This window comes from Carassius carassius, chromosome 34 (genome assembly GCF_963082965.1).
Source record: "Carassius carassius chromosome 34, fCarCar2.1, whole genome shotgun sequence".
NCBI classification, from domain to species: Eukaryota; Metazoa; Chordata; class Actinopteri; order Cypriniformes; family Cyprinidae; genus Carassius; species Carassius carassius.
Window position 1 is genome coordinate 7,325,560 of NC_081788.1, and position 15,587 is coordinate 7,341,146.

Genomic DNA, 15,587 nt, shown 5'->3' on the forward strand with positions numbered 1-15,587 from the left:
TTTCAGTTCACCTCAGAACAAGTTTTAGTCATTGTGATACACAAAATATTGCAAGAAGCTTATTAAATATAGTACTGCATGGGTGTCGTGGACCAAACCATTGACATCTCTGTCTTTGCTTCAGAGATCCGTATCTAAACAGTGACAGGGCTTGACTTCTCGGTATTTGAGTGCAAGCGAGAATGGCTGCACTCCAAAACCTTAATGAAGTCTACAATATATAACAAATGTTCCAGAACAGAAATAGATGGATCACTGCCTGAAACTGACATTTTCAAATTTTATCATGTCACACTGTATTCCACAATGTTAATTTACAGAGTGCATAGCAGTCTTTAAATCACTGTTACAGATTCCAAAACCTCTATGGTAATATTTGATAACTGAAGGTGGCCAGTATCTGCTTATAATACATAATCTGATCAAGGCTGATTATGAAAAGGCCACTTATAATCAGACTGAACAAGCACTGATCTCTCTGTCTGTCTGTCCACAGCTGAGAGCAGGATTTATCTGTGCTGGCAGCCTGGCACGTCCTTAAAACTTTCACATGAATGAGATAAATAACAATGCTAGCTCTCCATTTCCTTAAGGCTTCTGCAAAGCATTTCACACAGCAGTGCTATATCCTGGAGGTCAACTGAAAAATCTCAGTTGGGCTTAGTTTTCCACTTAAAATGCAATGTCACAAACCTAATACATGAATAAAACCATATAATTCTCAGATAAACAACCTACGTATCAAGCTACATAATGAAATATTCAGTTTCCAATCAAGGGTTCTCATGTCAGTCCAAAGCTCTATGTCAGGTACCAATCCTGGGAATTAATAGATTAAAATGGATTATGCTCCAAGTGTCCAAGACAAAAACGTCCCGGGATTTGAGAGAACTGCCTTGATCACAGAAACCTTCTTTAAGAGAAAACAACAATAGATAAATGCAAGAGAAAATGAACAGTCATTTGAAGTAATTTCAGTGATCTTTATTTTATGTAATAAAATATTTTCTATAAAACCCTTCTGTAAATTACCCACAGTATGAAAGTGTTTTATAAACAGGTTAAAGTGCTCAAGTTCACAAAATAAATGGCACATTCCTAAAACAACTCAATTTTAAAAATATAAAAATAACTTATTTGATACAATGTCAAAAATATTTTCCACAGTTAGGGTAGGCTATACAGTACATGCGAGATATTTACGCACATTTGTCGAGTTGCCAAATATTAAAAATACATTTAAATAAATAAGATAGGCTGCGTTTGAGTGCACTCAGTGATCGTGGGACAGTATTTCAGTCAGTATGTGCTAAACGGGTCAGCAAGCAACGTTTGTAGTTTCAAGTTTGTACAGACGCAGTGTAAAACTGGCATTAGAGAACAGCACATTCAGTCACACACGTGAATGCAGTAGTTGTCGCCGTTATTATTGTCCCATTGAGCAGCACTGAACGCAGCCGGGAAGTAAGAGACGCAGAACTCGACGCGCTCGCGCGGGTCTAACCGCTCAGGGACGCGGATGTTGAACTCAAACACGTCGGTTCCAGGTTCCCCGTAGCTCTGATCCAGGTAAGTACACGCCACGTCCTGGTGACTGTGCCAGGTGTCGAAAGTTATACGGATTTGTACCGCTTTCTCAAAGCAGACGTTCTTGACGCGCACGGTGCCGAGGATGGAGCACCTGGTGACGTGACAGCTCTCCAACACAACCATCTGATCCTGAAGCCGACTTCTGAACGCCTGGAAATCTCTACAAGGCTGCTCGAACCCAAGCCTCAACCTCGAAGCATTGTGGACAGTCTTTGTAGCGGAGCCCAGCTTCTTCTTCAGCCGTGGGGTTTTCAGCGGCTCACGTGGGATCTTGTCCTCTTTCTCGGAGAACAGGCGGACCGTGATGAGCGAGAGTCCTTTGGCGTCCGCGAACGCGACGCGTTTTTCCCTGGGTCTGTTTTTTTTGGCTGTGATGAGGCCTGTCGAAGGCGGGTGTCTGTACTCGAACACCGGCTGAAGGGCGATGCAGGGCCGCAGGGGTTTGGGGGAAGACACGCCGAGCAGGTGGTTGATGTTTGGTGATCCTCTGCACCTGAAGCCCACGGCCATGTCCACAGACCTCACGGACACCGGCGGGCCGAACCTCGACATCACACTGGAGGTGCACAAACACAACAAAATGATGACTTTCATGCTTCTTCTTTTTTTTTTACTTTATATTCTCTTTTTACAGGTTCCCCACACTTTTTGACCAATTGTGTTTTAAGCCTTGAATGCACACGCTCACAAACAATGACTTCTAGTTGAAGAAACATTTTAGAGGTGAAGTTTACTAGAAATATTGATTGCAGAAATTTTCATGACTTTAACAGAATTTTTTTTAATCACTTTTCATGACTTATTGAGGCCCAGAAACCCCACTTTTGAAATTCCTCCAGTATTTCCAGGTTTTTTATGCTTTAGTCTTATTCAACAAAAAACTTACTTTGCACAAGTCATCTTCAGCATACAATAGTGAAATCTTCGTCCAGAACTATTATTTCCTTTCCTCCCAAAGTAGTCGCACACTTTAAATGCAGATGCTGTAAAAACAGACATAAGTGGTTTTAACAACTTCAGGTTAATAAATCAATCATTTTTGAATAAAACATGAGAAAAACAAATCTTACTGTGCTTTAATTTTGATCACTGGATTATCCTATGAAATCCTTTTTGTTTCGTTTTTTTTTGTACTGAAGGACACAAGTTTGAGATGTCTTGGCTCAGCTGAGCTTCAGGAAGCATTGTGCGTCATTTCGTCTTTTATAGTAGCTTGAGCCCTCCTCCAAACTCAGGCCAATGAGCTTTGTAAAGACCGGATAAGACTTAACCAGCTATTTATGACCTGATCTGTGGGCTAAAGAGTAGGAGACTAAATCCTAGGGAAAATATATGGATGCTTGACAAACATCAGGAACATGAATTTTTAAAAAATCATTAAGATTTTAGGTTATCATTCATATCAATGTTTAGGTAGAACAGCTATATCGAAGGTGTCTTTTTTCCTTAATTTTTTATGTTATTATTTCTTAATTTTTTATATATATATATATATAATTATTTTTATTTATTTATTTTTTTCTTCAGGGGACTTAATAGTCCTTCAGAGTGGCAAATGTTTTTTTCAAGGTATAAATACGCCATGTGCTCTCAACTAATGTAAGTACAAACTGCATTTTAAACACTGTGTAGACTTTAAAGCAGTTTCAGCATATTATACAGCAAATCTTCACTATTTGAAATTTCATTTATAGCCTAAATGAATAAAGTGGCATTTATTAAGTAAATTACTCTTACAGGGATTATCTGACAAATGAGCAAGAAAACAATCTGAACAAATATAGCAACCTGAAACCCTGAGATGAAAATGAATTGATTATTTATTTATTTACTTACAAAAAAGAGCTTCCTGAAAAATAAAAATGTGCAATTTTCATCATTTCCAACAAATCTGATGATATTTCTATTTGATGTGATTTATGTAAATGTTATGAAATTAATGTAATTATGCCTGAGGACAACGAGGAAATGCATGAAAACTCCTTGAGGCCATCTTCCCACAAAACAACCCAGTGAGCATGATTTATAACCTTATTAGGCTTTCATTCTTCATGCTTGAGGTTCTTTTAAAAAGAGAGACAGAGAAAATAACCATAGCTGCCATATCAGGCCTGTAGTTAGGCACGTAGCGCACATGAATGTGGTTTGAACCCTTGCCAATCAGTGCCTCAAAAAAAAAGAAATGCCAAACTGACTCAGTGACGGTTTGCTTAACCAATTCTAGTCTATAAGCAAAAATAACTTTGTAATGGTAAGCAGTGCAAAAGACATTAAAAGGTCACATTTATGGGCACTAGATGAACTAGCGTTTACACTCCAATATGAATATTTTCATTTCAAAGAAGTTTAGTCCACAGAGCCAAAAATGCCAATATAATAAAACACAATTTAATATGTATCGAATGCATACGAAAGAGGCAGATCTGGGCCTAAACATTGCAATATTTAACATGGAAGAGTCTACTAAATATAATAGTGTTGCAGTGTGAATTCACATTGACATTATCACACATGTCGATTCTTGGGGTGTTTTGGGGGAAGCATCAAACTAAAAAGTTACAGAGTTAAAATGAGATACAACTCTGGATGTGACATGTCTGAGTTTAGGCTGAAAATGCATAATAATGAATTTGGCAGAATTGCTGCACTACTGTGCAGTTCTTTGAAATGTTGACTCTGTTATCTGCTTCCTGTTGAGATGACTTCATGCAGATCTGTGGGTGTCAAAACATCTAAGATCAGTGTTTCCAAAGCCTTTTTTGTCTCATGCACTGCCACAACCATCAGCGAGACTCAAGAACCCCTATATCATCACCAAACCTGAAATGTGCTCGCATTAACTCATAATGGATATCATTTAGCATCATCAGTAACACCATTATAATACTCATTATTTCAATGATTCACTTTTGAACTGGAAACTGAAGCACATAATCTAATTTTCTAACTGCATTTAGTTTGTACGCAAACTTTCCATTATGATTTTGGAAGAGCAGAAAGAATGTTTTATATGTCTGTAATGCAAGTTTACAGATGTCTTGTTTGTTTTCCTTATTATTGAACGATTAGTGCACGTCCTGTGCCTCATAACAAAACTATTCATTCCAGTATTTGTACAATGCATTAGCCAATAGCTGGATTCTGACCTAGTTTACGAAAACAGATGGACAGTTCTGTATAATTGAACTGATGACATAAAGGAAGTGACTGTGAAATCGGAAGCTGCGACAGAGGTTAACAAGCGTTGAGTTTACAAAAACCCACATTACCAAGAATAATATTAATTGACGTCAACAAACTCTGGGTGTGGTTGTCTGACAAAAAGTAGCTGATAAAAATATAACAGCAATTTTTATAGATGTATTATTAAATGTCTTTTGAAGGGATAGTTCACCCAAAAATGTACTTTTTGTCATCATTTTAGATGTTGTTCCAAACCAATATGAAAGGTGTGTTGTGTTTGTGTGTGTGTGTGTGTGTGTGTGTGTGTGTTTCTCTTTTTTTCAATACAATGAAAGTCAATGGGGTCCAATGTTATCTTGTTCTGGACCCCATTGACTTTCATTATATTTTCAAACTTTTATACAGATTTGGAACAACTGTAAACGATGACATAATTTAAATGCTTGAACTATGCCCTCAAAGGACATCTAATAATAAATTGGCAAGTATTGCTATTACTTTCATTGTACAGTATGGACTAAAACATTGTAAACATTCTTCAAAATATCACCACAGAAGAAAATCATACAGGTTTGGAATGACATGGTCCTTGGTGATTAATGAAATTAAGTCAGAGTCTACCAAAAAAAAAAATAAAAGGTCAAAAGAAGTGTGGCAACACAAAATTAATATCTGTGGTTTATCTTATGAAGTGAAAAGATGAGCCTCAGGCAAACAGTGATGTCTAACGATCGAATCACTCCTCCAACAGTCACTGAACTAAGGGAAACAGTACAGACCCAGACCAAAGACCGATGAGACGGTGATAGGTGCAAACGTGAACCAAGCACTCGAACGAGGAGGCAGAATTAAACTTTTAAGAGCTCCTCAGTGTTTATGTAAAAATAGTTTATTCACATAATATGCTTTGGACATGTAACTCATCTGCATTTCACATCATTATCATGTTTTAATAATATAATTGTGTATATGTTACATTATTGTGTGATTACATAAACACATTGGTAAATTTCTGAAAGAACCAGTTTGCTGTAAAGCATCAGATTTTGCCTGTGGGTATGAATTACAGGAAGGATGTTGTAAATGTAATATTCAGTTTCTTGCACAGACTGATCATTTCACTTCATAAGACCTCAATATATCGCCAGGAGCAATAAGGATTCTTTTTTTTTTGACTCAGTAGCTCTTGAGTTGCATTATATGAATCAGTAAGTTCCACAGTTTCAGCTAAAAACTTATTTATTGTTCTGACAAAGAAAAATCTTCTGAATCTTGGATGGCCTGGGGATTTGTAAATTAACAGCAGTTTTTCATTTATAGGTGAACTATCCCTTTAAGATGCATTCACATTTACTGATGTTCAACAAACGTTCGCAGGCAAAATCCAGTCAGTAGGAATCCATAATTTTAGGAGTTTTTAAATCAGGAAGAAAACATTCGCAGAAATCAGCTTTGTGTTTGAGCTGTGCTTCATACATTTCTACTCTATTTAATAGACCTTTTTTTCTCTGCGAAATTGCGCTGAAATATCGCTAATGTGTCTGCAGTTTTACTCACCGTGTTATTCTTTACCAGTAACAACCAGTTTACATTGCAGTATGGGCGTTGACCGCATGATTCTTCATAAACTGTCAGTTTACACATGCTTCAGTATTAACTGGCTAATTTCCATGATTCAGAAGTTAATCATGACTCTAGATGAGATTGCCATGAGTCTATCAGTTTTCAAGTGAATCACACATTTCACAACACTGGAACTACAATAAAAATACTTCTAAAGCTAGTTCAAGCCTGTAGGCAGAGGTTTCAGCATGTGAAGCCACCACAGGTGTATAATTCCCATAAACGCTGAGGAATGATCACATACAGAACACAACACTGGCAGAGTGGTAAAAGTGACAGGACAGGAAATGGAGCAATAGGTGTATTTCTCAGGGTGGAATGAGAGAGATGGAAGTGTGAGATCAGGCAATGTTATCTTCTGCAGAGTCAGGTCACAAGGTGAACGCAGGGCATAGTGGCTTTATTTACCTCAAACATTAGAGCAGTGTTTGGTTTCATGAGAACTGAACTGACATCGCCACTTGTTGATTTTAATAATATTGGATCCACTAAAATCAGGGCATTTTAACCCCATAACACCTGATATATGAATCTATCATTTTTAAATGGAACAGTTTATTGAAACTTTGGACAAAGTATATAAAAATCTAAAAAGTATAAAGTTGCATATATGTTTTATATCATATTTGATATATCAGGCTTTTATGGCCCTTATAATATTATATAAGAGAATATGAAACAAAATTTGATCATGTTGGTCATTTAGACACCACAGAAATTGTTGCATCAAACATGACATAGTAACCTTTATGGAGTTATTCATATATATATATTTTTTTGCTTTAGTCATCCTGAGATTGACCTTTTAAAGTGTGTTTTAAAGCACTTATAAAAAAAGCATTTAGAATAGAATTACAGAATTTTGATTTAGAAACAAAAACAGTTTTTTTTTCTGAAAAACTCATATAATAAAATACAAGATACCCTTCACTGAAGTATGTCACTATAATTTTTTTTTTTTTTTTTGCAGAAACTGAGGATTAAAATTATTTTGAGTGGTAATTGATATTATGCCATAAATCCTGTTGACAGACTTAAAGAGTTTAACATGCAAGTCAGATCATTCTAGAAGCTAGCTATAATATACTACAAAACAGCATGCAGAAAACACAGAAAACATGGTGGACCAGTACAGAAACATAAATAATACAATTTTATTTTAACACACCAGCAAAACCCCAATGACCATTTAAACGAACGCATACATCCAAACCAACAACTTCCCATTTACAGAGAAAACCACAGCTTCCGTTCCAGAGCAAGAGTGACAGGTTCACTAGTAGTTTCTGATCAGACTGCAATGACTGAGCTGTCAATTGATGATGAAATATTGCAGGAAGGTTGCAATACACCAAGACAATCCAGATAACCAGAATACACTGAAGTTTGTTCATGCTAATAGATTACTTTCAAAGTCAACAATAACAATCCATACTGCTTTCATGTCAGTTTTATGATGAGAATGAGCAATTTTAAATAAAAATGCCTCTAGAGTCCAAACTGGATCTGTGATGGTGCTGGGATACTATGATACAGGCAGACGAATGGATGTTCAAGCATGTAAGAGTGCTCCTCTGTGTGTCTTCATCCTGTTCCTGAGGCTCTGCAGGTTTAAATGAGTTGCACTGCACCGCTGGCCACTAGAGGCGCTATAGTACGGTAACACTTCAGGTGCTACGAACCTTCGTCCAAGTCCACCACGCACTCCCTGAGAGAGAAAACAACAAAGATGTCCAACTAAATACTGTTTATGAACTCATATTGCTTTATCATCTCAGCCAGATGATGTCTATTCTAGGACATTGAGCATTTTGATAAGTAAATCCATTGTATTTTATTCATTTGAATGAATTTTTGTTCATCCGTCTCAGGCTCCACCAGGATATTCTCCTGCCTCTCTTTCACTCTCAGGAACACAAACGAGTCCAGACAAAGCTCAGGGACTTCACACAAACACACACATCCACCAGTTAAATCAATCAGTGCCACCAGATCTGGATAATCAGGGCTGCAACATTAATCAAATTATAAAACAAATAAATGACTTAGATTACGAATACAGCTCCTGTTATCAACTAATTGTGAAACTGGCGATTACAGCATTTAATTTAGGTCTAGTTTGAAAATGTACTGTTCAAAAGTCTGGGGTTGGCAAGATGTTTTAACATTTTTGAAACTCTCTTATGCTCACCAAGGCTGTATAATTTTTTTTAATACAGTAAACTATACCATTGTGAAAAAGTATTACAATTGAAATGGTTTTCTATTGTAATATACATTCAAATGTAAGTTATTTCTGTGATGCAAAGCTGAATTTTCATCATCATTACTCCAGTCTTCAGTGTCACATGATCTTCAGAAATCAATTAGATATGCTAATTTGCTGATCGGTAAACTTTATTTTGTCATTATTATCCATGCTTAAAAACACTTGTGGTGCTTAATGTTTTTTGGAAACTGGTACATTTCTTTCAGGATTCTATGATGAATAGACAGTTCAAAAGAGCAGCATTTGTTTGAAATATACATTTTTGATAGCAATTTTAAAAGTCTTTATGGTTACTTTTAGACAATTGAATGCATCCTTGCTCTATAAATTCTTTCAAACAAACAAACTTACTAACCACAAACTTTTGTACAGTTGTCTATATGCTTTTCTGTGCAGTACACCTTTGTACATAACTGACCACTATAAGGTCCACAGTACCTTAACCCTTAAACAGGCAAGAGTGGAAAATAAGCAAAAAATATTTTAATGTCATTTTTTATATCATCGAAGCTTAAGACATATCCAAAAGAATTCTCGAAATATTTTATATATTTTGGATTTTATGAGTTGTGACTCCCAGTTCACATTGCCTGATTAGGGTATAAAAAAGGACCAAGTCATTAATCTGTTAACTTTTACTGGCCTACTTGCCACTGCATGCTTAAAACAATTATATCCTATACTTTACCTGATGTAATGTTACAAATTATATATCATGCAAAAGCTTACGAACTCAAGATTCAGCCTGTGTAAACCATTTTGAAATCGGACTTTGCTTTACCATAAAAATGGTACTCTGTTACCCCCCAATTTTTAAATAGGCATTGAAGTGCACTATCCAAACTTAAATTGCTGTAATTTATGAACACTTTGGAATATAAACCTAAGGTTGGTTTTTTTTAAAGAAGAAAATTAGCAGATTTTGGAAAAAGTGGAATTTTTTCAAAAAATTTAAGTATCAAAAAGTTATAGAAGTTTAAATGTACTGTAAATAATATGCGCTATATTAATTTTGTATTATTTTATTTATTATAAATATTTTACATAACAGGTTTTACTCTAAAATTGGTATAAAATGAAAGCCTTGTGTCTAAATAAGTTGTTACAAATTTGAAGTTGACATGAAAAAAATTGAGGTTCCTATGAGATTTTATTTAGGGCGTCATACCACACACAGCCACTGGGAGTCATCAAAACTATTTTGAATTTTGCTTAATGATTTTTTCTCTAGATTCCTCTGTGAATTTTACTTCTATCTCTAAATAACCACCAAATATGAAATCATGAGACTCATACCTTTCAAATTATATGTTTGTTGCCAAGATTATAAAAAGTTTTGGTTCTAGAGACCGTAATGCATTATGTTTTATGACACTTGACCCTGCCCACTAAGGGGGAGGTGACCGCCATTAGATTTTAAAGTACCATTTCCATGGTAAAGCAATGTCCGATTCCAAAATTGTTTTCATGAATCTTGGACTTCTAAGCTTTCAAATGATATATGATTTATGATGATTACTAAAAAAATGCATAGAGAAAAAGACAACAACAAAAAAGAGTGCCAAGCGTCCCACAGGTGGGACGGTGACAGTTATGTTAATTTCTTTTAGCAAGCTCCTCACCTAATGGGTGGTGTCAGGTTTTGTATTACACAATTTATTTGAACTACTTTATAAAAAAAAAAATTCTAATCTTGACAAAAACACATATCATCGGAAAGTTCTCACAGTCCCATCTGCCAACTGTTTTTTGATATTGAGACTGAAATGTATAAATTTGATACAGGAGAATGCATAAAAAAACACCCAGTGGCTATTTTTGGTACAACGCCTAAAAATCTCATGGGACGTTACATTTTGTGATATCAAATTAAATTTAAAACACAAATTGGTTAGACATATGACTTTGATTTGATTTGATAATTTTAGAGTAAAATTTTTGTAAAATATATATTTTATATTAAATATTAAGAGTACATTTGATTTACAGTAATTGTAATCATTTTTTGAAGTTATTTTTCTTTTTCTTAAGATATATAAATCATATATCATTTGAAAGCTTAGAAGTCCAAGATTCATGAAAACAATTTTGGAATCGGACATTGCTTTACCATGGAAATGGTACTTTAAAATCTAATGGCGGTCACCTCCCCCTTAGTGGGCAGGGTCAAGTGTCATAAAACATAAGACTCGATTCTGGAAAGTCAACGGGCACCTGCCTCGACTCTGGAAGGTCAACCGGAATCTGACTCGACTCTGGAGGGTCAACTGGAACCTGACTCGACTCTGGAAGGTCAGCTGTGGATGTCATCCTGTGCAGCGGTGCAGGGCAAGCAGCCATCTTCGGCCATGACTCTGGACAGGCGGCCATCTTGGGCCATGATTCTGGATGGGCGGCCGTCTTGGGCCGTGGCTCTGGACCGGTGGTCAACCTGGGCATTGGCGCTGGGTTAGCGGCCATCTTGTGCTGTGGCGCTGGGCTAGCGACCATCCCATGCTGCGGTGCTGGGCTGATGTCCATCTTGCGTCATGACGCTGAGCTGGCGGCCATCTTGTGCTGTGGTACTGGGCTGGCTGCCATCTTGTGCTGTGGCGCTGGATTGGCGGCCATCTTGGGCCATGACTCTGGACGGGCAGCCATCTTGGGCCGTGGCTCTGGACCGGTGGCCATCTTGAGCATTGGCGCTGGGTTAGCGGCCATCTTGTGCTGTGGTGCTGGGCTGGCGACCACCTGGTGCTGTGGCGCTGGGCTGGCGGCCATTTTGGGCTGTGGCCCTGGCTCAGCAGCCGTGACGTGAACACTCCTGGGAATCTCTAGGATCTTGTTCAACATGGAGAAGTAATCCAAAAATGTCTCGGCAGCAATCTTGGGCAGTGGTGCTGGGCTGGCGCCGTCTTGCCTCGTGGCGTGGGGCTGTCGACCACCCTGGGCTGTGACGCTGGGTTGGCATCCATCCTGCCTCATGGCGCTGGCCTAGCGGCCATCATGGGCAATGGCGCCATCATGGGCAATGGCGCCACCATGGCGGACGTGCGCTTCTTCTCCCCTCTCCGTCCGCCATGGTGAGACGGTGGCTCTGATCCTTCCCACACGAGCCCCGGGTCGAAGGGGGGCCATGGTTGAGAGCGATGCTGAGCCTCCTCTCGACCACTCCCTCCTCGACGACCTCCCCTGGTCCCCCGGAAAACCACCAGGCAAGTTCCCTCAAAACCATTCCTCTCCCGCTCTGTGGCTGGGGAGGAGACATAAGCAGACATACCGCTGGCTCTCAGAGTGACGGAGTCCTTCTGTCACGACCGGAATACAGGAAACCACAGAGAGAGATCCAAATGCGGGTACGTCTTTATTTAAGGGCAAATCCAAAGAATAAACAGTCCAGGCTGGGGTCAATACCAAACATAAACAAACAAGGACACAAGGCTAGGGCACGACAAGTGACGGACATGAATTAAACAAGGACTCCGTGATACGTACTTAGACAGACCTGGTATAAATACACAGGGAGAGACAAACTCTAATGGGGAATTGACTGAGTGCAATGATTGATAATCCGTGACAGCTGGGTGCAATGATCTAGGCAGAGAACGTGAGGAATGTGGTTCATGAAGTGACAGACACCGTGGGGAAGGAGGACATCTAGTGGATACCCAGGGAACACAAACCAGACACTGTGACATATAGTCAGTATTCTCTTTTTTATACCCTAAACGGGCAACGTGACTCAGGAGTCACATTCATTTCAAAACGTGCACAACAAAAAGTAACAACATAAACAACATATGACTCAATTTTTTTCTTCAGCACCCTAAGACAATGTTCAGAATTAATGTTAGCAGTAATATAATTTTTTTTCCAAAAGGAAAGTAAGTTTAATATATAATTACCTACCTCAAAATCTGAATGTTCTCCACCACTAGCAGCCATGTTGGATTTAGATCAGGCTGACTAATAGATCACTGAAAACTTGAAGCAAATCATGTGACCAGCATACTTGAGACAGGCCAGTCATTGATAAATGATAAAAGGATTTAATTAAAAAATCCTTTCCGGTTCTTCTTTACCGCTCTCATCAAGGCTCTTCTCACCCGATACCTCAGTTTGGCCGAACGACCAGCTCTAGGAAGGGTTCTGGTCATCCCAAATATCTTCCATTTAAGGATTAAGGAGGCCACTGTGCTCTTAGGAACCTTAAGTGCAGCAGAAATTGTTTTGTAACCATGGCCAGATTTGTGCATTGCCACAATTCTGTCTCTGAGCTCTTCAGGCCGTTCTTTTGACCTCATGATTCTCATCTGCTCAGACACGCACTGTGAGCTGTAAGGTCTTATATATACAGGTGTGTGGCTCTCCTAATCAAGTCCAATCAGTATAATCAAACACAGCTTGACTCAAATGAAGGTGTAGAACCATCTCAAGGATGATCAGAAGAAATGGACAGCACCTGAGTTAAATATATGAGTGTCACAGCAAAGGGTCTGAATACTTAGGACCATGTGATATTTCAGTTTTTCTTTTTTAATAAATCTGCAAAAATGTCAACAATTCTGTGTTTTTCTGTCAGTATGTGTTTTTCTGTCAGTATGGGGTGTTGTGTGTACATTAATGAGGAAAAAAATAACTTAAATGATTTAGCAAATGGCTGCAATAAAACAAAGAGTGAAAATTTAAGGGGGTCTGAATACTTTCCGTATACCCACTGTATGTATAAACAAGTACCTACAGTGCAATTTACCTTTGCTTCATCTTAAAATCTTAAACACATCTTAAAACCATCTATAAGGACAGCTAGATATTTCTGGACTGGTCTAAACTGTGTCTGTGAGAAAGACACATATCCTTAAAGTTACTCCAGAGGTCTGTGTAATATGTTTAGTTTAAGTCAATAAAATGACTGTGGAGTAGGGCTGTGCAATTAATTGAAAAAACGTTTCGATTTCGATTTTGGCCTCCAACGATCATGAAAATACAATAATTGAGATAAAACGATTATTGCGCCCCATTCCGCCCCCTTTTTGCAGCGCTGCGCTTTCGTTCCTCCATAAAAGCCCAATTTCCCGTACAAATCATCATGTTACATGACATTTGCATAATGGGACATTATATATATCATTGTTATACTATTATAAACAAATGTAACGATGACAGTAGGCTATTTTTTACTGTATACACATATTGAACACACATAGGCCTACTAGTAAAAAAATGTATAGCCTGAATGCTGTTGCAGAGTTGCTTTGAATGAAAGCGTCTGCTAAATGTAAATGTATACGTACTTTTTATTCACTGTTAAAGTATACGTTTTCACAACTCAGAGTCAGAAATCAAACACATTTTTTTATGTTTTAAATAAAAAATTTTTAATGAGTTTTAAATCTTCAAGACAAATCATAAAGAAAGGATTGCGATTACTAAATTTACATGTGTAATGTTAGATATATCCTAGAACATCATTTCCATATTTCAAAATGATATCAGGATATATATATATAATCACTCAATAGGCTTTTTTAGAGATTCTTATGTATATTAACAATAAAAAAAACGGGTTGGTGATCACAAAAGGAGCAAGTTACTTCAAAATCATCAGAAATAAAATAAGCCTTTGTAGAAAACACTTAGTAAATATTTAGAGCATTCAGATGTTGTGAAATCAGTAATCATGTGGTTTGAATAGAATCTCAGCATTTATGAATTTTACAAACTGTGATTCTTTGTTCCTTCGTTATTTTCCTTTTCCTTCTCCTATTTCATTTTCCCACTCTTTATTGCAGTATAGCAGGTGTTTATTGCCTGATATTCTTCACATGCTGTACCAGACGCTGATATTTAATGGGAAATCTTATTGCATTCGTCACATTCCAGTTCTCTGAACGCGGACACTGCAATTTAGGTGCACACACTGTGCATAGAGTGCATTGCGTATAATTTGTATATTATGCGTTAATATGAACATTGCATGCTCGGCTCAATACCACTGTAGGCTATTGTATCCTTGTACATTTTAGACATTGTTTTATACTGTTTCCACAAGACTGTCACCCTACTTTCGCTGAATGGACACATTATGAACATTTCTACCAATATAAAAAGTTTCTCCTTGTCCCCAATGTTTCAGTTGTACAGATCGCTAGATGTCGGCATTGCGCTTCATATGAGGCGCGCAGCCGCTGCGGCGCATGCGCAGAATCTCGATCTGAATGGCGCGCGCTTGTTTTGAGATCAACTGCTGGGGACTGGCATCTCGAGGTAACTAACTGGGCGATCAGTGGCTTTATTTTGTGTACGTGTTTGGACGGTTTGCGCTGCTGGGTCGAAAGTGATATCGCCTGTTTGTAGCGGCAGCATCTCTCACCCTCCGCCTCGGGCTTGAATGCAACTGTTATCTCACGGTTCGCTACAGCTTCATCGTTATTTCCTCCTTGAGTTACACTCACAAGTTAGTCACACGTGCACTAGCAGGAAATTTTTTTTTTTTTTTTTTTGCATACTAACAGTAATGGCAGGGACAAAATAGATTAGCCTTTAATGCCAATGCCACATAAGCCAAAAATGATTAAGTAAATCATAATTGTTTTAATAATTACAAAATAGCATTCATGAGATAAAAGTTGAGACATAATTAAATTTAGTCATAATTACGATAACTCGAAATTATGACCAAAAAGTTAATTTTTTTAATGAAAATGATGACGTCTTATGTCATAACTGTGGCTTTCTCATAAGTCTCATAAGTTTTACCTTTTGTAGTAATTTTTACTTGTGTCATGCTCATAATTATCTTAGTATGTCATAATTTCAACTTGTTTCATAATAATTATTGATTATTTTTTTCCTTAAGAGGCTGAAACGGGCTTCCAGTAGTAGCCTACCTTTAAGTAGTTCAAGCCAAATGATTTGCAAAAAAAAAAATGTGGACAACACC

At 37.7% G+C, this 15,587-nt stretch overlaps 1 protein-coding gene across 1 annotated transcript; it reads right to left on the reverse strand.

The window, feature by feature from the left end:
- Window positions 1–969: 969 nt before the first annotated feature.
- On the reverse strand, window positions 970–2,790 carry LOC132115407 (protein phosphatase 1 regulatory subunit 3C-like). The gene is made up of 3 exons (XM_059523866.1): window positions 2,661–2,790; window positions 2,477–2,573; window positions 970–2,146 (listed from the first exon to the last, which is right to left on the reverse strand). The coding sequence occupies exons 2-3, from the start codon at window positions 2,497–2,499 to the stop codon at window positions 1,390–1,392; spliced, it is 780 nt and encodes a 259-aa protein (XP_059379849.1). The 5' UTR covers window positions 2,500–2,573; window positions 2,661–2,790; the 3' UTR covers window positions 970–1,389.
- Window positions 2,791–15,587: the final 12,797 nt, after the last annotated feature.

Bases quoted from the DNA above. Each gene is read 5' to 3' on its own strand.
- LOC132115407 (XM_059523866.1), bottom strand. From the start codon at position 2,499: ATGCTGAAGATGACTTGTGCAAA. The intron at 2,147-2,476 runs GTAAGTTTTTTG...GTGCACCTCCAG, and splicing joins CTGAAGATGACTTGTGCAAA to TGTGATGTCGAGGTTCGGCC.